At 47.3% G+C, this 22396-nt stretch overlaps 2 protein-coding genes across 2 annotated transcripts; one reads left to right on the top strand and one right to left on the bottom strand.

The window, feature by feature from the left end:
• Nucleotides 1–5908: 5908 nt before the first annotated feature.
• On the bottom strand, nucleotides 5909–6841 carry OR10P1 (olfactory receptor family 10 subfamily P member 1; the record flags this gene model as incomplete). The annotated part of the gene is given in 5 exon segments (XM_081249509.1): nucleotides 5909–5949; nucleotides 5952–6631; nucleotides 6633–6667; nucleotides 6670–6772; nucleotides 6774–6841. Coding segments are annotated over 5 exon segments (927 nt in total).
• A 12940-nt stretch (nucleotides 6842–19781) lies between these two features.
• TMT1B (thiol methyltransferase 1B) lies at nucleotides 19782–22096 on the top strand (the record flags this gene model as incomplete). Its single annotated transcript, XM_081248767.1, is given in 3 exon segments — nucleotides 19782–20383; nucleotides 21859–21933; nucleotides 21935–22096. Coding segments are annotated over 3 exon segments (735 nt in total). The 5' UTR covers nucleotides 19782–19885.
• Between the last annotated feature and the right edge of the window lie 300 nt (nucleotides 22097–22396).

Raw genomic sequence — 22396 nt, 5'->3', positions numbered from 1 at the left:
TAACATCTGGAAGTTAGTTTAAAATTTATTTATGGGGCTTCCCTGGTGGCACAGTGGTTGAGAGTCTGCCTGCCGATGCAGAGGACACAGGTTCGTGCCCCGGTCTGGGAAGATCCCACATGCCGCGGAGCGGCTGGGCCCATGAGCCGTGGCCACCGAGCCTGCGCGTCCGGAGCCTGTGCTCCGCAACGGGAGAGGCCACAACAGTGAGAGGCCCACGTACCGAAAAAACAAAATATATATATATATATATATATATATATATATATATCACTTTGCAATTTTTATAAAAATATATGAACATAAGACCACAATTGCTAGAACTTCCTGGCCCTTCTAAGGAGCCCATGCAAGTGAAGAGCCCCAAAATTTTAAGCTTCACAGTAAATCTACCTCTAAGTAGATTTACTAATTTACTAAGTAGATTTACTAAGTAGATTAACTAAGTAGATTTACTAATTTACTATTACCTCTAAGTAATGCCTCTTATTATATCAGTTGCAACAAGATGAGGAAACCAAGGCTCAGAGATGTTGAACAACTTTTCCTAGGTAACACAGCTAGGAAATAACAGACTTGAGTTTCAACCCTAGAGCCCACACTTTAACTCTCTACACCATTAATTCTCCCTCTGATAATGTGAGTTTAGAGAAAGTGGGAAGATGAGAGCAGACAAGGAGCTAAGGAAAATAAACAGAGCGAAAGGTGGAAAAAGATTAGTGGCACAGATGAGGAGAAGCAGGACAGCCTGGACCGCCGGAAAGCCACTTCTTCTCACCTGGGCTAGGTATGCAAATATTGAATAAGAAAATGCATTTTCCCCTGTCTTATTATGTGGAAAACAGTCCAGAATCAGTATGCTTTCGCGTGGAAGGGACAGAAGTTCACCTTTCTTGACTTGCCTCAGAGTCACACCAACTCTAGCTCTATGGCATCATTTAATCCACAGGCATCTTGATCATCTCACCATCCTGTAGGACACCACATGGCCCATTATATTGATGAAACTATGCTGACAGCACCTGGAGAGAAGCAAATGGCAGGCACTCTAGATGCACATTCATACCAGACAGTAAGAGATAAGTCCCACCAAATTTAGGGACCTGTCACCTCAGTGAAGATTTTCTGGGGATGTCAAGACATCTCTTCAAATGTTAAGGACAAGTTGCCTCACCTTTTTATCTCTACAGTAAGAAAAAGACCTCCTATGGGTCTCTGGATTTGGGAAACAACACGTAGCCCATATGGATGTACTGCTTCAAACTACTTAGCAGATGTCTTACAAGCCAGAGCAAGAAAAGGCTCTCTAGCTGGTCCAGGCTACAGTTCTGCCATCTGGGCCTTCTGAACCACCCAGAAGACCCTAAGATGTTCAGTGTCAGTGGCACTGAAATCTGTGTTAAGTCCAAGAGGCAAGCCCAGGTTTGGGAACCAAACCCAGGTTTTGAGAGCCAAGGCCTGCCCTTTGGGACAAATAATTAGTATCCTGTTGTGAAACTGTTCTCGGGCTCCTTGTAGGCAACATATATACCGAACACCTGACCACTGAACACCAGGTGACGATTGAACTGTATTACTCACCATAGATTGGATGTAACGGATCCATCAGCCGAAAATTAGATATTTCTAGTAGCACTTCATCAACAAGCAGAAGTGCTAAATTTAGATGGGACTCAAGCACACCCTGAAGACACCTTGCGTCTACCCCTTTCCTCAGCAAATCACACCCAGTTCATTCTTAATGGGGTTGTGAATAGAATAGCCATAATGGCAGGAAAGGAGGCCATGTATGAACTCAACAAAAGGGGCTTCTCTTCATCAGCTGACCCATTTACCCCCACTGCTGAGAATTCACTTGCCATTTACTTTGATTTGGTGGTTAAGAGCTTTGTGGGAAACAGAACTCCACCCTCCCCTACAGAAGCCAATGAGGCCAAAATACTGGCTTTCCCTAAACTCTTGGCAACCAAGACACAGGTCTGTGACCTTAGCTAGTCCCGGTGGATGTATCTGCCTAAGACTTTTTTTTTTTTTTTTTTTTTTTGGCTGCATTGAGTCTTTGTTGCTGCGCGCAGGCTTTCTCTAGTTGCAGCGAGCAGGGGCTACTCTTTGTTGTGGTATGCAGGCTTCTCATTTCAGTGACTTCTCTTGTTGCAGAGCACAGGCTCTAGGCACACAGACTCAGTAGTTGTGGCACGCGGGCTTCAGTAGTTATGGCACATGGGCTCTAGAATGCAGGCTCAGTAGTTGTGGAGCACAGGCTCAGTAGTTGTGGCTCATGGGCTTAGTGCTCCGCGGTATGTGGGATCTTCCCAGACCAGAGCTCGAACCTGTGTCCCCTGCATTGTCAGGAAGATTCTTAACCACTACGCCACCAGGGAAGTCCCCTGCCTAAGACTTTAAATCAGGTGCAAGTGATGCAGAGAGTAAAGTTTACAATTCATTTTGGTGATGGCAACGGTGGCATCCAGGACCCAGAGGCAGCCGCATCACACAGTGCCAGAGAAGTCACCAATAACCAATGGTGGCAGTGCCAACAGCATCCTAGCCAGACCACCCCTGTGGTACGACCTTGACCGTGGTTCTGATCTCTGAGTTTCTCTTGGTTCTTGATGATTTTCTAAGCCTGGTTCTCCAGGATTCCTGCCAACACTGTGAGCCACCAGAGGCAGTTTTTCTCCTCCCAGAACTGTTCACTTGCTACCCCTTTCCTTCTCTCCCAAGGCCCATAGGGAATGGCCCATCTGATCCCTTCTGAGTTAGCCCCGCTCACAGCTTGTATGAGGATTTCCTCATTTCCAAATCCCCTCCCTTCAAAATCCCACAGACAGCTTCTCCCTTACCTCTCTTCAACATACATTTTAGATTTCGCAGCAACTTTAGTGAAATTCTTTTAATGAAGAAAGTTCCCAAATTTTTAAGATGTCTAAAAACCTCAATGCAAGTTTTCACTGAAGTTCACAGAGATGCAAATGATAGCAGTACCAATCATACTAGTAATCAAAATAAACTATTTAACATTTTATTATTTGCCATGCACTGTGCTGAGCAGTTTTTTTAATATTTATTTATCTATTCAACAAACATTTCTTGAACATCTACCATGTGCCAGGCACTGTTCTAAGCACTAGGAATACACTAGTAAACAAGACAGGCGGCATCCCTGCCTTTATAGGACAAGTATTTTAGTGAAAGGAGAGAAACCATAAACTAATAAGTTGATTTCAGATGATGCTAAGTGACCATATAGCAAAGAATGACTGGGAAGGCTACATTTTATCCTCACAACTATCCTGTGAAGCATAGAAACGATGGAAATCGTTGTTTTACATGTTAGGAAAAATTAAGGTATAAAAATGTTAAGAAACCTCCCAAGATCTCACAGATAGTAAATGGCAGTCAGGATTGGATCTTGGAGTTTTCTAGCACCAAAGCCAAGCTCTAAACCACTGTGCCATAGTGCTATCTATAACCAGCCTTCTGGTAAACCTTCCTTAGCCAGCTCCATATTCTGCACTCCTAAACTTTCTAATATATTAAGGAACCCTATTCCACTCTTTAATGCCCCTTATTCCCAAGGACAGACATGGACTCCGCCATCCCCAGCCTTCCATATCCTCTTTTGCACTTACAGGAAGACCAGCATTCACGCAAGGACTAAGAGTGAGTTTCTGCTCAAACAAAGGACTCACATCAGAGGAAATTACTCTTTTTCCCAAGTGGCTTCCTTCTTCCTAAATGGAGATGATCAGAGCTTTCTACTTAGATCCTCACCTCCAACTGCAGTTCCAGCCCTGCTTGAATAGCACCTGGGGATAGAGTTGCCAGATGTAGCAAATAAAAATATAAGACATCTAATCAAATTTGATTTTCTGATGAACAAAGAGTAATTTTTTAACGTACGCATGTCCCAAATATTGCTTTCTTGAGAAAGATAAAATGGTGCTAAATCCTTCTGGCCAAATATTTCACAGGACACACTTATACCAAAAAATTACTTGTTGTTCATCCGAAATTCAAATTTAACTGAACATCCAGTATTTTTTTGGCAACTCTGTCTGGGGTCCCTGAAAATAGGGGACCTCAGCCTCCAGAGCTGATGGTCACCACCTCAGGTGAAAGAAGCACGAAGCCACTTAGGGCTAAGCCCGTCCAATTTCAACACATCCTCCTCCTCTTGCCTCCACCCTTAGCTCAGAACATAAGGAAAAAGTCTCTCCCCTTGTCTTGTTCAGATACCTACTCCATCAGGAAGTTATTCCTTGAGTCTAGCTTTGATGCTTCATGTTGCACTCTCAGTCCAAGTATGTCTCAACCAGTCCTTGGTAGACTGAGGGAAAGTGAGTTCATGTCCTTCTCATCAGGTCTTTTCTGCACTGCAAGATCCTAGACATCCATTCCTTCCCCACCCTGTTCTTCCCTGGGCTATCTAACCCTTCCTGACTCTTAGTCCATTTCCTTGCCCTGAAAATTGGACTGCCCTCAGTTGGGCTGTAAAACAACAAAAATTCTTTTGGAGGGCAGTTTGGCAATATGTTTCAGAAGCTCTAAAATTGTGTGTATGTTTTGACTCAGCAATTCCATTTCTAGAAGTTTGTGCTCTGAAAAGCATAAGTATACAAAGATATAACTGCAATGATATCTATCTCAGCAAAAGCAATAACAAAAATATTTAATTCCAATAATAGAAGATTGCTTTAAATTTTAGTATCCAACTATATAGATATTAAAATAATGCTTTAGACGCCTACTTACATGGTAAAACGTTACAATATATTTTGATAAAGTGGAAAACAACAGTCATGAGCAATTCACACAATATAATCCCATTTTTTTAATTTTTAAAAATACGTATATATACATATACAGAGGGAAACCAGACCACAATAATTTCCCAAGGGCATTATTAACACCGAAGTATTAATAGTTACTGTCTTTTCTTCTGGATGCAAAATTCCCTGCAATTAACAGTGTTACTTTTGTAAATTGGAAATGAAAATCAATGCTATTTTAAAGGCTCTCATGTACTGTGCCTTGAGAGTGATTTTCCTGCTTATATTACACTGTCCCTCTTGCAGCTTACTGCTAAAGGAGAGTTTATAAACAAGCAAGAATGGGCTTCCCAAGAAAAGTAAAATGGTGCTAGATCCTCCCGGCAGGCAAATTAAGGTGGCTTCAAGAAGAAATAGTGGACAGTTTACAAGAAACAAAAGCATCATCGTGGGAGTCCAGGAGCCAGACCAGACCTTCTGATCAGAGTCAGAGTCTAGAGATGTATGTGCATTTCTGCGCTAGGATCAGAGGAGATGAAGAGGAAGTCAGTCCATGGGTGAGAAAGAAGCTAAGAGAATATCAACAACGCAGGGATCCCGGGAGAGAACCTGTAAGTCACAACAAAGTAACTAGACAGATGCTTCCAGACCTAAAGCAACACCAAGCAAGACTCGGCACCTGAACCACCAAAGCCAGGTCAACTATTCCCTGCCCTGTTCCTACCCCAGGTCAGACCTCGCACCTGAAGTAAAGGAGCTCATGTGGTAGTGGAGGTGACTGATGGGAAAGAGAAAGGGTTGCAGTGAGGGGTCTGGGAGAAGGGGGAGAAGCACAGTCTACAGGAATCGTAGCCCAGGAAGGCGCCCTGAGCCTCATGAAAGACCAGAATTGCTCAATCATCGCACAAAACGGGCACCTCCTCAACCTCCCCCAAGTGCATGTATCTCCAGCTTTGTACCTACACACAAGTCAGGTCAAGGCCGTAAGAACAGGTCCCAGAAGCCGAGCTCTGAGCAGCAGGTCAGAGCCCTGGGCCCTCGAGCTGGCATCCACACCACCCAGAGCAGGGACTTCAGCTGCGCCCTCCTTGAAAATCTCCAAGGATCAGGCCCTTATCTCCAAGAACTTGAGGGGGTCAAGGGCTCCAGACATATCTCTTCATGAGCTGCCTCGTTGCCCCGTGACCTCCTTGCTTCTCAGAGTGTAGACCAAAGGGTTGAACATGGGAGTGACGGCTGTGTAGAAGAGGGCAAGGATCTGGTCCCCGTCCTGGGAGGAGCCTGCCCATGGCCTCATGTAGGCAACAGTCCCCGTCCCAAAAAAGAACATGACCACAAGTAGGTGGGAGGAACAGGTAGAGAAGATTTTTCGACGTCCCTGGGATGTCGCGACCCCAAGGATGATGCTAAGGATACAGGCATAGGAGGCTACAGTCAGTGAGAAGGGGGTCAGGATAAAGGCTATCGTGAGGGCAAGGTTGCCCACTTCACCCCAGAAGGTGCTCAAGCTGGCCAGCCTCAGCACAGGCAGGATGTCCCACAGGAAGTGATGGATGGTGTTGGCACCAGGGAAAGGCAAAGTGAAGATGGAGATGGAGTGAATGGTGCCGGTGATGATGCCCATGTGGTAGGAGGTGCCCACCATGCGCACACACGCTCCCTGGTCCATCAGGGTGGAGTGATGCAGCTGCCGGCAGACGGCAGCATAGCGGTCACTGGCCATGGCCGTGAGCAGGCCGCATTCAGCGATGACAGAGAGCAAGAAGTACAGCTGGGTGAAGCAGCCGGTGGGCGGGATGGTGGGGCCAGAAGAGAGGAGATCGGCCAGCATGCTGGGCACGATGGTCTTGGTGTAGATGGTCTGCCGCAAAGAAGTGGTGCAGGAAGAAGTGCATATGGGCAAGTGCAGGGCAGCGTCTGCCAGTGTGAGGAGGGTGATCAGCAAGTTGCCCAGCAAGGTGACCCGGTAGACCAGAAGCACCCCCAGAACAGAGGGCCCGGAGGGAACCAGAACCTGAGAACCCCAGCAAAACAAACTCAGTTACCGCTGTGACATTGCCACCTGCCATGTCCCCAAGGCCAGACTGGGAGAAGGAGCCAGGAGGGAGCTCAGGCAGCACAGGAAACGGTCCACAAGAACATCCCAGGGATCAGGAGTGAGATGGGTCAGCACCCGGGCTGGGGGCACTTCCCTCCCAGAAAACGCCTCAGGACAGAAAGAAGGGAAACCAGGGGAGCAGAGGGGGACAGCAGGCCCTCCCTGAGGCTGGAACTTGAAAGACACGGGGATGGTTGGCTTCACTCACCAGAGTTCTGGGTTCTGGGAGCAAAGCACTGGGACAGATAGAATAGCTCTCCTTTGAGAAAGTGGTGGAGGATATGGGCAGAAAGGTGGGTGTGCAGTCAGAATAAATAAAGCCGGCAGAAGGAGACTGGAAGACAAATGGATCCAACATGAGGCAGGGGCAGAGCTGGAGTGAGAGCAAGAGCGGGAGAAGGAGAACACACGGGATCAAAGGCTTTGGAGAGAAGGCAGGTGGGGCTTCTACCTGCACGTGGGTCCCCATGGCCCCCAGGATGGCCCTCCTGGCAGCACATGAGGGAAGCTCACTCCCCCCAGAGCCTGATTCCCAGAGCAGAGGCGGGGAAGCTGAAGTAGTCAGGGGAAGAGAGTTCTGCCTGGTGATGGGGCAGAAGGAAGCAGCACCTAAGCCTCTCTAACTCCCTGCTGTCAGGCCTGGGGTCTGGAGTCCGCACCCCGAGGACGACAGAGAGACCACAATGTAGAGGAGTCTGGGATGTATCCGCGGTCCCTCAGCGAGGCCTGAGTAAGCTGGGCTCAGGAACCAAGTGTTCCTGCTCCCTGGCCAACATCTACCTGCTGAACTGTTCAGCCCACTGCCCCAGGGGCTGCCCTCTGCCGGTGGCCCGCTCCCAGAATTAGTCCCTAAGCTTCTCCTTTCAGCGCCTGGAAAGCAAGGGAAGCACTTTTTCAAAATCCTTTTGTAAAACAGTGCTAATACTCAGAGAAAAGAAACTGCTGAGACAGCAACTTCTGACTTCCGGTAGAACTTCCCAACCCAGCCCAGGGGTTCAACCCACTCCCCAGCTGCTGAGGGAGATGTTAGAAATAGGAAACAGATCTCAGCTGGGGTAAATGACGTCCCCGACAGCAGGGGGTGACAGAGATGACCAGGGAGGATGCCTCAAGTCCCAGTGGCTCAAAGAATAAGGACCAGAGAGAAATTCTAGTCCTTAGAAAGATGCGTACCACTTAGCCAGGAAAGAAGCCTTTGCCACAGGTTCACCTCCTGTTTGGGGTTCTATGAGATCCTTCTAATTCAAGGCAGTCTCTTGTTTCTTTGGGTCATTTTCTATTTTAGGTTGTAATATATTTATTTATTAAAAGTTTCAAACAACTTATGTAGATAGTCTGCCCTCATGGAGGGAAGCATAATTCCCCACTCCTTAAGTGTGGGCTATACATAGAACTTTCTGGAAAGAAGGGGGAAAAAAGAGTAACTTTACAGAGGAGTAGCCTGACAAACACCACTTCAACCAGGTGATCAAGGTCAACGTCAGCAGTGTCAAATCAGGTGATAGTGTATTACCTTTGATCTGATGTGATGAGAACAGCACATCACCTCTGTGGCTTCCCTCCTAAAACCCCTAATTCCAGTCTCATCATAAGAAAAACATCAGAAAATTCCAGTACAGGAACAGGCTACAAAATATCTGACCAGTACTCCTCAGACTTTCAAAGTCATCCAAAACAAGGAATGTCTCAGAAACTAAGGAGACACATAACAACTAAATGTACTGGTATCCTGGAAGAGAAAAAGGACATTAGGCAAAAACTAAAGAAATATGAGTAAAGTTTGGATCTTAGGTAATAATAATGTATCAGTATTGGTTCACTAATTGTGACAAATGTATCATACTAATTCAAGATGTTACTAATAAAGGAAACCGGAGGTGGGGTATATAAGAGCTGTGTGTATTATCTTTGCAATTTTTCTGTCAATCTAAAACATTTCTAAAAGAAAATGTTTGTTTTTAAAAGTGAATTTATTTACATGGAAAGATGTTCACAATGTATTATTAAGTGATAAAAAGCAAGGTAGAAAACAGTAAATTCTCAATATAAAATATATATTTAGATAAATAAATAGATGCATAGATAGTTAAGATAGATATACACCGAGGTATTAACAATAATATGCTCTGGATGGAATGCACTTGGAGTGTCTACTATGATATCTTTGCTTTGTGGGTTTTTTAAGTGTGTTTTTGATCCGTTGATCACACAATAAGAAAAAATCATATATGAAACATTAAAAGAAAAAGATGGAATTTGTTTTAACATATTTGGTATTTTTAAATATCTGATTTACTTTCAACCAATTATGCCTACTTGTGCCTTTGGAAATGTTTTTTTGTTTGTTTGTTTTTGTTTTTTTTTGCGGCATGTGGGCCTCTCACTGTTGTGGCCTCTCCCGTTGCGGAGCACAGGCTCCGGACGCGCAGGCTCAACGGCCATGGCTCACGGGCCCAGCCGCTCCGCGGCATGTGGGATCCTCCCAGACCGGGGCACGAACCCGTGTCCCCTGCATCGGCAGGCGGACTCTCAACCACTACGCCACCAGGGAAGCCCTGGAAATGTTTTTATCAATAGTTTAATTTTGCAATTTGGTGAATAGCGAACGTTTCCGATTGTCAGTCAGTGCACATTTTTCAGACATATGCGTCATAGAAAGGCTATGAGAAGAACACTTAGGTTGTTTCCAGATTTACGATGTCGAGCATTTCTACAAGTTCCTGTAAAGTTCTATAAAATTCTAAGTTCTCTCGGGTTTCCCTGGTGGCGCAGTGGTTGAGAGTCCGCCTGCCGATGCAGCGGACGCGGGTTCGTGCTCCGGGCCGGGAGAATCCCACATGCCGCGGGGCGGCGAGGCCCATGAGCCATGGCCGCTGAGCCTGCGCGTCCGGAGCCTGTGCCCCGCAACGGGAGAGGCCGCGCCAGTGAGAGGCCCGCGTACCGCAAAAAAAAAAAAAAAAAAAAAAAAATTTTAAGTTCTCTTGATTGAAGTAAAATTTCTGCAATCAATCTTAACCGCAGAATGCATTGCTTCATTCTCAGAAACTAGATTTTAGGTAGATTAAGAACTTCTTTAAAATCTCCTTTCACACCAAAGTCCTGGCTGCCTTAGGTATTTTTGCTCTACCACTTAAAAATTTTTAAGTGAAATAAAAGATAGTATTTGAATAAAATAAAATGATAAAATAGTTATAAATAAAAAACAGGAAGGAGGTGGTAGAGAGTCCAGGCAATGGACCCAAAAAGGCAGACTTTTTTCCGAAAGAGCAGTGTAACTCTGGAGGTATTCAAAGTGGTATCACATCGCCCCCGTGTGGTGAATCTCTGAGTAGCCATGTTCCAGGTCATCCCCTCTCTCTGAGCTGTGGGTGAGGAGATGGTAAAAGGAAGGGGACTTGAAGGATCTACTTGTCCAGACTCCAGTCTACAGAGGAGGAAACTGAGATCTGGAAAAGCTCATCTGGTTCATCCTGGATCATTCAGTGAATTAAGGGCGGAGCCGAGCACGCCTGACAGGGAAGAGCCCACCCTCGCCTCAGGTAGGACGTTTCCATCAGGTCCATAGGTAGGTGAGGTGATTTCCGCCAGACCAGATTTCACATTCCTGGAATACACCTGCTTGCCATTCCCCTGCCTGAGAACCTTTCTCCTCTTCTCCTCAAGTCTGCGTCCTGCCCACCTTCCCAGGCCAAGCACAGACACACCCCCTCTAAGAAGTCTCCTCTGCTTCTCCCAGAAAAACCACATCCCCTCCGCAGCCTTCCATGCTGTATCATTTCAAAATTTAGTAACTTGAAACAACAAGCATTTATAAACTCAATGTTTCTGAGTCAAAAATCCGAATGTGGGGGCTTCCCAGGTGGCACAGTGGTTGAGAATCCGCCTGCCAATGCAGGGTTCGAGCCCTGGTCTGGGAAGATCCCACATGCCATGGAGCAACTAAGCCCGTGAGCCACAACTGCTGAGCCTGTGTGCTGCAACTACTGAAGCCCACGCATCTAGAGCCCGTGCACAGCAACAAGAGAAGCCACCACAATGAGAAGCTTGAGCACCGCAACAAAGAGTAGCCCCTGCTTGCTGCAACTAGAGAAAGCCTGCGTGCAGCAACGAAGACCCAACAGCAGCCAAATAAATAAATAAATAAAAATTTAAAAAAATATCTGAAGGTTGACAACTGCAAAGTAAAAACATTTAAAAAATCCGAGCGTGACTTAGGTGGGTGCCTGTGGCTCTCATAAGACTGCGGTCAAGATAGCAACCAGGATGCCCTTATCCCAAGCCTCCCCTGGAAAAAGGGCTGCTTCCAAGGCTCACTCCTGGGGCTGCTGGCAGGTCTCAGGCGCTCACTGGCTGGGGACACCCATTCCTTGCCATCAGTTCCAGCTTATACCATGGCACAGCTACCTTCCCTCCGAGTGAGTGAGCGAGGGAGAGTGAGGGAGCGTGAGCCAGCAAGATGCAAGTCAGAGACTTTTTTTTTTTTTTTTTTTTTTGCGGTACGCGGGCCTCTCACTGCTGTGGCCCACTGCATGAGCTGCCTCAGCGGCCATGGCGCACGGACCCAGCCGCTCCGCGGCACGCGGGACCCTCCCAGACCAGAGAACGAACCCGCGTCCGCTGCGTCGGCAGGCGGACTCCCAACCACTGCGCCACCAGGGAAGCCCGGAAGTCAGAGACTTTTTGTAACCCAATCTCAAAAGTGGCAGCCCATTACTTTTTTTTTTTTTGGCCGCACCTTGTGACAGGTGGAACTTCCCCACCCAGGGATCGAACCCGAGCCTCCTGCAGTGGAAGCGTGGAGTCTTAACCACTGGACCACCAGGGAAGCCCAACAACCCATTACTTTTGCTGTGCACAATCAATCAGAAGTAAGTCCCTAATTTTAGCCCCAAAATGTCCAGGTTACAAAAGACTGTGCCTGTGATCTTGCTCACTCCCTCTCACGCTCCCTCACTCGCTCAGAGGAAAGGCATCTGCCACGTTGTGAGCCCCAACGTGTCAAGGACCTGGTGTGTCTGTTTACTCAAGGGCAGGGGATTACATGAGGGTCTGAGCGCCAGGAGGTAGAGTGGCTGGGGGCCAGCTGCGGGGCTGCCTGCCACACGTGTGCAGCTCTGCTACAGCGGACATTGCCCGAGCATCTGCTGAGTCTAGCCCTAGCTGAATAATCACTTTAGTTAAATCCCATCATCTGCCTAGTGAACCAGGTGTTATTATTATCTCTTTGTAGATGAGAAGGCTGAGGCCGGGACATATGATAGGTGTGACTTGCCCAAGTCCCATTAGTCAGTAATCGAGCCAGGACCCAAACCCAAGCCTCTGACCCCAAGTCCAATGCCCTTTCTACCTCAGCTGCCCGCCACTGATCACTCTCCAGGTTAGGCTCCTGGTTTCACCACCAAGCTGTGTGACTCTGACCTCTCAGAGACTCGGTTTTCTCGTCTGTAAAACAAAGATAATTCCTACCTCATAGGGTTGTTGTAGGAATTAAATAACATAATGTATGAAAAGCACTTAGCACAGTGTCTGGTATATAATAAAAATCAGCATTCTGTCACATGAATCAGGGGAGAGGGAGAAGGTGAGTTCACCATGTCCATTTCCACCCTGGTCTGGGAAGACAATAAAATTTCAAAACCAAAAAAAAAGCTACCCAAAGGATACCAAGGTTGAAGAAAGTATGGGATTGAAGGAAAAGTACCTTGAAAGTTACTACTTTGAGTAGAGAGGAGGTTTAGGAGGCCCTCCGCTCCCAGCCTCTAGGGCAAGGAGCGGGCTTTCTTCATCATGTCTGGTGACCTTTCTCATAACAACATTTTTATTCAGATGAAAATGGAAATTGGTTGGCTGCAGTATCTGGGGTGTGGGTTGATGGGTGGACATGAGGGGAGACAAGGAGAGGGAAAAAGAACTGAAGAATAATAAAAAGAGAAACGGGATCCATGGCTGTCAGCCAAGCCCACAAAGATTAGAAGATGAAACGGGTCTCAAGTTGCAGCTGAAAGCATGAGGTTAGACCCAGGGAACTAGAACTATGGTGGCCTCCAGCCTAGAGATCACAAAGACACACGTAAGTCTAGGAAATCCATGTATCCTGAACCCCAGACCTTCCTGACTCTCCTGGGCTGAGCTTTCACTTCGTGGGGAAAATGGGTAAGCGAAGATCTCACAGGTGCTAAGAGCTCCTGGGAGACTGAGCTTGGGGCAGGAGACTGGCTCTCCAACCCCCTGAGATCCTTTTAGCCCTGAAAGTCTAAGGAGCGTTTTGCGTACATCCACATGTAACTTAATGATTAACAAATACTTTCTCCTCTGGGTTGCTGTGTAAGTTTTAACTGATTCCTCGGGGTCAGCCAGGTCTCCCTCAGGTCTGCCCACCAGCCCCGCAGAACCCAGAGCCTTGGCAACAGTAAAGACCTCAAATGAGAACATCTCCACAAGTACAATGGTAATCATAGCCACAATAACTGAACAATTAGTTTTGTCCCTCAACATTAAAAAAAAGAAGAAGAAAGAAAAAAGAACACAGGGAACTATACCCAATATTTTGTAATAACCTATAAAGGAAGAGAATCTGAAAAAGAATATATATATATATATATATATATATACACTCAGTTATATATGTGTGTGTGTGTAACTGAATCACTGTGCTGTACACCTGAAACTAACATGATACTGTACATCAACTATACTTCAATTTTTATAAATAAATAAACAAACAAAAAGGAAAAGTTTGCAGCCTAGCAATGAATAGAGCACTTCAGCAATTTCATGATCTCATTTGGTCATCAAATCAACCGTAGAGACAGGCCTAGCAGGTATTACTACCATGTCTGAGTAAAAACAGAAAACTAAAGAGCTACGACGTGACTGCAGTCACTTGGCCAACAAGGGTGGAGCTGGGACTTGAAACCTAGAAGCCAAATCTCTGGCTCCCAGTCCAAGACACCCTAATACACCACCCAGTCCTGCCCAGCTGGGAATCCCTCCCTTATCAGCTCTGTCCCCACATCTGTGACTTGTCCTCTGAAAGCCCAGCTCCTTCCAACATCAAGAGGCCACAGTGTCTTACACGGCAACCCAGGAACAGCTGACCTCCTCTCAGAATCCCCCTACCTTCTCCCATCCTGCCCCCTCACCATCCAGCCAGGCTTCTGGAGCAAGGACAAGGGCATCCTCTGGGGAGGTCATCGGCCCCCGCCCGCGGTCCTCACGATGCTTCTGTAACCTACCCACCACTCTGCCCTATGAACTTCCAACCCAGCGCTAAGGGGAGACTCGCTGTTTATATTTGTTAATTTGGTGTTTCGTTTCTTGTTGCCCAGCATAAATAGCTTACAAAGACATAACAAACAAACCAAAAAAAGGGGAAAAGTAGGAGCAAAGGAAATAAAGAGAAAGAAAATAATTTTTTAAAAAAGAAAAAGAAAGTTAAGGATATAAAGTAGAGCCAAGAATGAAACTTTAAAATGCAAAATATAAGACCTATGCCCTTCCTAAGGCTGGGCCACAAGTTTGGCTCAAAACTGTTTAGCAGCCAACCCAGAAAGGAAAGTGCAGTCAGTTCCAGAGTTCACAGTGTCCATGAGATAAAACAGAGATAGACTACTCAGGGCAGTATAACTGTTCTTGGATCTAAGACCAGACAGAAGTCTCTCCCAAGGACACCCCTAGAGAGATGATTGTGGTTCACGTCCTTACCATTGCTTTAAAAGGGAGTTTCTTGGGATGGATTCTAACAACTGCCCTCAACACAGGCGATGCTGTTGCACCAAAGGGCCTTGGCAGCTGTGGGAGGGACCGGGTGCACCATGTACCCAGCTCTGTCCTCATGGACCTTGATCTAGGGCAGGGTTTCTCAATCTTGGTATGATTGACATTTGTGGCCAGGTCATTCTTGGTTGTGAGGGGCTGTTCTTGCCCTGTAGGATGGCTAGCAGCACCCTTGGCCTCTGTCCACTAGATGCCAGTAACACCCTTTTCCCCAGTTGTGACAAAGTGTCTCCAGACCTAGTCAAATATCCCTTCGGGGACAAGACTGCCCCCAGTTGAGAACTACTGACCCAAGGGTAGAAATCATTGCTTTTATTTTCTTTTTTAATGTGGAGAGACAAAAGGAACCTGGTTTTATTTTTATTATTTTTTACAGCTTTATTGAGTTCTAATTTACATAATACAAAAATCCACTCATTTAAAGTATGCAATTCTTGGGAATTCCCTGGTGGTCCAGTGGTTAGGACTCAGCGCTTTCACTGCTGGGGCCCGGGTTCGATCCCTAGTCAGGGAACTAAGATCCTGCATGCCGCATGGCACAGCCAAATAAATAAATAATTTTAAAATATATAGTTAAAAAAATATACAGTGCACAATTCAGTGGGTTTTAGTATATCCACAGGGTTGTGTAACCACTACCACTACCTAATTTTAGAACATTTTCATCACTTCATAAAGTTACTCTGTACCCCTTAACGGTCACTTCCCATTCATCCCTCCCCCAGTGTCTCTCGAATGGATTTGCTTCTTCTGGATATTTCATATAAATAGAATCATGCAACACATGGAGTTTTGTATCAGGCCTCTTTCACTTAGCGTAACGTTTCCAAGGTTCGTCCGTGTTGTAGCATGTATCAGTTTATATCATTTTTATTGCCAAATAATATTCCATTGTATGGATATATCATATTTTATTTATCCACACATCAGTTTAAGGGCACTTCGGTTGTTTACACTTTGGGGCTACTATGAATAACTCTGCAACAAACTCTCACAATTTTTTTTTTGAATTATAGTTGATTTACGTTCTGTTAGTTTCAGGTGTACAGCAAAGTGATTCAGTTATACATACATATATATCTTTTCTTTCAGATTCTTTTCCCTTATAGGTTATTACAAAATATTGAGTATAGTTCCCACACGTACAAACTGTTTTTTTTTAATTTATTTATTTTATTTATTTTTGGCTGCGTTGGGTCTTCGTTGCTGTGCGCGGGCTTTCTCTAGCTGCAGCAAGCAGGGCCTACTCTTCCGTGCATGGGCTTCTCATTGTGGTGGCTTCTCTTGTTGCAGAGCATGGGCTCTAGGCATGTGGGCTTCAGTAGTTGTGGCACTCGGGCCCAGTAGTTGTGGCTTGCAGGCTTAGTTACTCCAAAGCATGTGGGATCTTCTCGGACCAGGGCTCGAACCCGTGTCCCCTGCATTGGCAGGTGGATTCTTAACTACTGCGCCAGCAGGGAAGCCCATGTACAAATTTTTGAGTGGATATGTTTTCAGTTCTCTTTGGTATATACCTAGGAATGGAATTGTTGGTATGAGCTCTATGTTGTGTTGTTGTTGTTGTTTTAAAAGGAAGATGTATTTATTTATACTCATTTTTTAGATTCCACACATAAGTGATATCATATGATATTTGCCTTTCTCTGTCTGACTTCACTTAGTATGATAGTCTCTAGGTCCACCCACTCTGGGCAGCTTCAATCTTAAAATATTGTCACTGATTATTTGACCAATGCCCTGATGATAGGGCTTTCCTCACTGACCAGATAAAGACAAGGCCTGTGAGTGGGGCTTTTCCAGGGATCTTCCAGAAAGGTCAAACAGTGACAGTCCTCTGGGGTTCTGCTCTTTGGGGAGTGCTTCAGGAGCCCAGCAGGACTGGAGTTGCTTGGGTGTGGAGTGAGGTCACAGCTTTCTGTGATATTAATAAGTTGGTCCATAAGACTGGCACTCACGGTTTCCCATTGTTTTAGTGCCTTTCTTGAAAGGGGAAATGCAGTTTCCACACTGTTCCAGAACATACAAAACCATGAGTTAACTTTCTACAACTGTCATAACTGATTTCACATTCTATCTACAATCTGCATGTGGCAGGCAAGGCCACCCAAAGAGTGAGAGAGGGCTAGTCTTCTTCCATTTTTCAGACTGTGGGTATATTAGAAAATGAATAGGTGCCAGAACAGAGTTACTAAAACATTGGTATTTTTTAAAAACATCTTTATTGGGGTATAATTGCTTTACAATGTTGTGTTAGTTGCTGCTGTATAGCAAAGTGATCAGCTATACGTATACATATATCCCCATATCTCCTCCCTCTTGCATCTCCCTCCCACCCTCCCTATCCCACCCCTCTAGGTAGACACAAAGCACTGAGCTGATCTCCCTGTGCTATGTGGCTGCTTCCCACTAGCTATCTACTTTACATTTGGTAGTGTATATATAAAACATTGGTATATTTTTTGTTTATTTTTAACCAACCAAAACTTCTAATACAATCAATAAATGCAAAGACAATGTGACCTTACTTGGCAATAATAGCAAAATCTATACTTGAGGGCCTTCATGAATACAAGGCCCAGGCCAAAAAGCTCTCCTGGTTCCCAGCGTGATAACAAGAGCCTTCCTTTCTGTCCTAATGGGAATTTCTCTGCTCCCCATGGGAGGTAGGGAGTGAGAATTCAGATAAGTCAACCTCAAGTTCTCTCTTACCAGGAGAGCACCTGTAGCTCAGTAGATCAAAGTGGTGCCTCCTCCCAGCAAACCCAAGGAGGTGGGGAGAAGTTCATCTTCCCCCATCCACGGCCATATCTCAGCCCCTGGCAGCATCCTCCTGCCTCTCCAGGCTTCCCCAAGTGGAAAAAAAGTCACTCCCAGTGCTATAATGGAGATTTACACCATTTCTTTCCTGTCTGGCCAGGGAACTCTGGACAGAGCAGTCCAGAATAAAAGGACTAGACTGCTGCTTTATTTAACTCATCCCTGTATCACACAGCAAAGGAGTCCTTAAAGACCCAGGACTTAAGAAGAAAAAGGTTTCTTCTTCTTCTTTCTCAACCCATGTTCAAGCTTCAGATTTTAGCCAAATGTTGATAGAAGTTTCCCTCTGTCCAGATTTTACCAGATCCTAAGTGGGGAGGAGCTCTCTGATTTCATGAATGGAGTAGTTTTTTGTGCAGTAGCCAGTTTCCTCACAAGTTATCTAAAAAGCAATCACACCTCATTATAACAAGAATTAATTTTTCTCTAGCCAGTAAAATCTGATTTCACGTTAAGAATATATTGCGGGGGGCTTCCCTGGTGGCGCAGTGGTTGAGAGTCCGCCTGCCGATGCAGGGGACACAGGTTCGTGCCCCGGTCCGGGAAGATCCCTCATACCGCGGAGCGGCTGGGCCCGTGAGCCATGGCCGCTGAGCCTGCGCGTCTGGAGCCTGTGCTCCGCAACGGGAGAGGCCACAACAGTGAGAGGCCCGCATGCCACACACACACACAAAAAAAATAGAATATATTGCCCCTCATGTTAGGATTTGGATTCTATTCCTTACAAAATGACAACCTATGGGAGGGAACACATGACTTCTTCCCAAGCCTGCATTAGCTCTGCTAGGTCACACATCCCCTCCCAGGTCAGGTGCAAACTTCAAGTTCCCATCCACAACACTCTCCCCTGAGAGAAGAAAAAAAGAGAGCTCAGTAAAAGCAGCTATCTGGCTTTGATTGAAGCTTTACTCTGATCTTCCACATCTTGATGTTTTCTAGGCAAAATAATAATAACCATACAGTGATATCTTACCTCTGGATGATACAAGTGGTTTACAAATCACTCTCACTTGCATTATTTCATTTGAGCCTCATCTGAGAGGTAGGCACAACATATTTTCCCCTTGGAACAAAGGAAGAAACTAAGGCTCAGATAAATGACAGGCTACGTAGCTTGCAAATGGTAGAATGGGAACTAAGTGCAGAATTTCTGACTCACAGTTCAGTGCTTTTTATATAGCATATCATTGTTTATAGAGTGTTACTTCTTTAATATTGTCGTGTCTTTTGGATATGTACCTTCATCTTCTTATGCAAGTTGTAAAAAATCCAATAAATGATATTATTTCAAGATGAGGACAACAGCAACAGAAAAAAAGGAGAGCTCAGTACTTCTTAACAAATATCAGGGGCTTCCCTGGTGGCACAGTGGTTGAGAGTCTGCCTGCTGATGCAGGGGACACAGGTTCATGCCCCGGTCCGGGAGGATCCCACATGCCGCAGAGCAGCTGGGCCCGTGAGCCATGGCCGCTGAGCCTGCACGTCTGGAGCCCGTGCTCCGCAACGGGAGAGGGCACAACAGTGAGAAACCCGCGTACCGCAAAAAGAAAAAAAAAAAAAACACACACACACACACACAGTTCACAGTAACAACGGCCCTAATCTCCACCAAGGGAAGAGAAGTTATTCCCTCACAGAATGCTCCAGCCCAAAGTCCCTGCTTGGGGCGCGTGCTCTGTCCAAGTCCACTGCCTCTGTCCTGCCGGTCAAACCCACTGTGCCCCGGTCAGCGCGGGGCTGAGGGATAAGGTCTGGGACAATTCCTGAGTCAGGCAGGGATGAACTATTTCAGGAAAGTGTCTCCCACACGGCGCTGCTGGAGCCAGGGCAGCCCCTGTGCTGCTGCCTAGCAGAGAAGTTTTGTGACCGCACCCCTGGGGTTGACACATTCTTCTCTGTGTTTGGCTTCTATCTGGGGCAGAGGCATGTTACAGTTTACAAAGCCCTGGGGGTGTTCCAGGGACACCCAACCAGAATTTCCAGCTTGCATAAGCTGAGCAGAACCTGAGCCCGGAATGAGGCCGGGACGTGCCACAGGAGTCCTCTCTGCCCGGGCATTTGGCCCCCATGAAGCTGTGATCTGAGACGTAGCTCCCCTCCCACTTCCCGCGTCCCTCTGAGACGATCAGCACACACCAGCCTCTTTAACTGGGCACAGCACCCCAGAACTCAGGACACACTGGCACCACCTGTTTCTTCGCCCCCACGTAATAAAATTGGTTGAAGAGCCTACGGGACTTTGGGACCAGTGCCCTCTGGAGAGATTTCATACATCAACTCCACCCCAGCAGAGAGGAAACTGACAAGTAGGAGACAGGGAACAAAGTCCTATCACTGGGCGAAAGGAGACTCGAGTCTGCAGCGGCGGAGCAGAGAGACAGGCCAGTCACCCAAGGGAAGCTCCACTCAGAGCCAGGCTACCATGGACACCCTGGTCCGACTCCTGCAGCTGCTGGTGCTGCTCCTGACCCTGCCCCTGCACCTCATGGCTCTGCTGGGTTTCTGGGAGCCCCTGTGCAAGACCTATTTCCCCGACCTGATGGCCATGCTGACAGTCAAGTGCAACCGCAAGATGGACAGCAAGAAACAGGAGCTCTTCAGCCAGATAAAGGGGCTGGCAGGAGCCTCGGGGAAGGTGGCCCTGCTGGAGCTGGGCTGTGGCACTGGTGCCAACTTCCAGTTCTACCCATCTGGCTGCAGGATCACCTGCCTGGACCCAAACCCTCACTTTGAGAAGTTCCTGACAAAGAGTATGGCCAAAAATAGGCATCTTGAACATGAACGGTTTGTGGTGGCTTTCGGAGAGGACATGAGACAGCTGGCCAGTGGCTCCATGGACGTGGTGGTCAGCACCTTGGTGCTGTGCTCGGTGCAGAGCCCAAAGAGGGTCCTGCAGGAAGTTCGGAGAGTACTGAGGCCGGTGAGCAGAATGGGAAGTGTATGGGCACGGGGCAAGAAACGTAGCATCAGCCACCCCGGTGTCCAGGGCACCCAGGATGGGGAATCTCAGGCACTAGTGCATTAGACACCCACCCACCCCCACCTGCTGGTGAACAGGAGATATGACCAGGGCCTGGATGGGGCAGGATAGGGTGCTGTGAAAGCACACAGGTGATCCACCTAACAAAGGGGGAAAGGGGTGAAGGACACCTAGGGATGTGGTGTTTAAATTGAGATCTGCCCTCAGATCTCAATTAAGCAGGGGGTGGAGGGAGTGGCGGAAACAAAAGAGTGTTCTAAGTAGAGGTATTAGGGGTAGTGGAATCCATAAAGTTTGGAACTGGGTGTGGACAGAAAGGAGTTTAGGATGATTTCCAGGTTTCTGGCATGAGCGACTGGTGGAGGGAGGGAGGGAGGGTAGAGAGAAGTGCCATTTGCAAGATAGGAGAAACCTGTTTTGGATTTGTTAGGTCTGAGGTGCCATGGAGACAGCCAGGCAGAAAACCCAGAGGCACTTGGAAGTCCAGATCTGGAGGTCAGAAAAAGATGTAGCCTGGAGCTTTAGATTTGGAAGTCACCAGCTTGTAGCTGGTAAATTCCAAGCACATTGGAATTTGAGACCGAAACAGGAAAGGCCGTAGAATATCTGGCTTGTATCACCTGTTGGACATTTCCTTTTGGATTCGTGCTTTCTGGAAGGTTTAAATTCATTAACGTTAACAGTTAATTATAATTTTTGGTTGGTTTTTTTGTTTTGGGTGCATGAGATCACCTAGGGAGGGTACAGTGAGGAGGGAAGAGCTGGAGGAACCCCAGCTTACTCAGGAGCCCTTTCCCTGGGATGCTGGCTGAGATGTCCGGGATGCAGGCGTCTTGGTCTTGGGAGAGGGCTCAGCCGAGCATCTCTGTATCCAGTGAGATCTCTGCTCCTGGTTCTCCACCTCCCCATCTGTCTGCCCTCGGCTATGCTGTCCTTCAGGTCATTGTTTAAAAATCTCTCACCGAGGGCTTCCCTGGTGGCGCAGTGGTTGAGAGTCCACCTGCCAATGCAGGGGACGCGGGTTCGTGCCCCGGTCCGGGAAGATCCCACATGCCGCGGAGCAGCTGGGCCCGTGAGCCATGGCCACTGAGCCTGCGCGTCCGGAGCCTGTGCTCCGCAACGGGAGAGGCCACAGCAGTGAGAGGCCCACATACCGCAAAAAAAAAAAAAAAAAAAAAAAATTCTCTCACCGGTCATGGCCCCTAGGTCACAGGAGGCTCTTCACACTCACTTTGAGTTGGGAGGTAAGAGCCGGGGGATGCAGAGAAAGTCACAGAGCAGGATGATCTCCCTGCAGGCCAGCACCTCCCACTCCACCAAGAGGTTTTGACCAGGCTTGGGCAGCGGGATGGAGGTGAGAGTAGAGGAAGGTTGCGGAATGGAGCAGGTAAGTGACGCTCTCTCTTCTCTCCCAGGGAGGAGTGGTTTTTTTCTGGGAGCACGTGGCTGAGCCGCGTGGCAGCTGGGCCTTCCTGTGGCAGGAGGTTTTAGGGCCCCACCTGCAAACACACTGGGGACGGCTGCTACCTCACCAGAGAGGCCTGGAAAGATCTGGAGAATGCCCAGTTCTCTGAGCTCCAAATGGAACGACAACCCCCTCCCATCAGGTGGTTACCTGTTGGGCCCCATATCATGGGAAAGGCGGTGAAATAAGCCCCTCCTTCTCCCACCTCTGCGGGGGGAACCTCTAACTTCAACCCTTCCTTGTGCAGTGAAAAAGCTCTATTCCCATCCTGACTACGGGGAGGAAACCGTTATACCCTGTCATACCCTAACTGCAAATTCCGGGACTGGGTCTCCCAATTTTTGCCCACTACCCCTAGGACAGCTCCCCATCCCTTCCCCGTGTTCCCCCCACTTCTGAGACCACACCCACGTGCCCCAAGGACCTGGTCACAAAAGTCACCAGTATCCCTGCCAGGCCCCCTGGGCTCCCTCCAACCACCACCTTTG

The sequence above is a fragment of the Mesoplodon bidens genome (assembly GCF_964165515.1).
Source record: "Mesoplodon bidens genome assembly, chromosome: 11".
Taxonomy (NCBI): Eukaryota; Metazoa; Chordata; class Mammalia; order Artiodactyla; family Ziphiidae; genus Mesoplodon; species Mesoplodon bidens.
The sequence above is the reverse complement of the archived record's forward strand: the minus strand, read 5'-3'. Positions and strand labels throughout refer to the sequence as shown.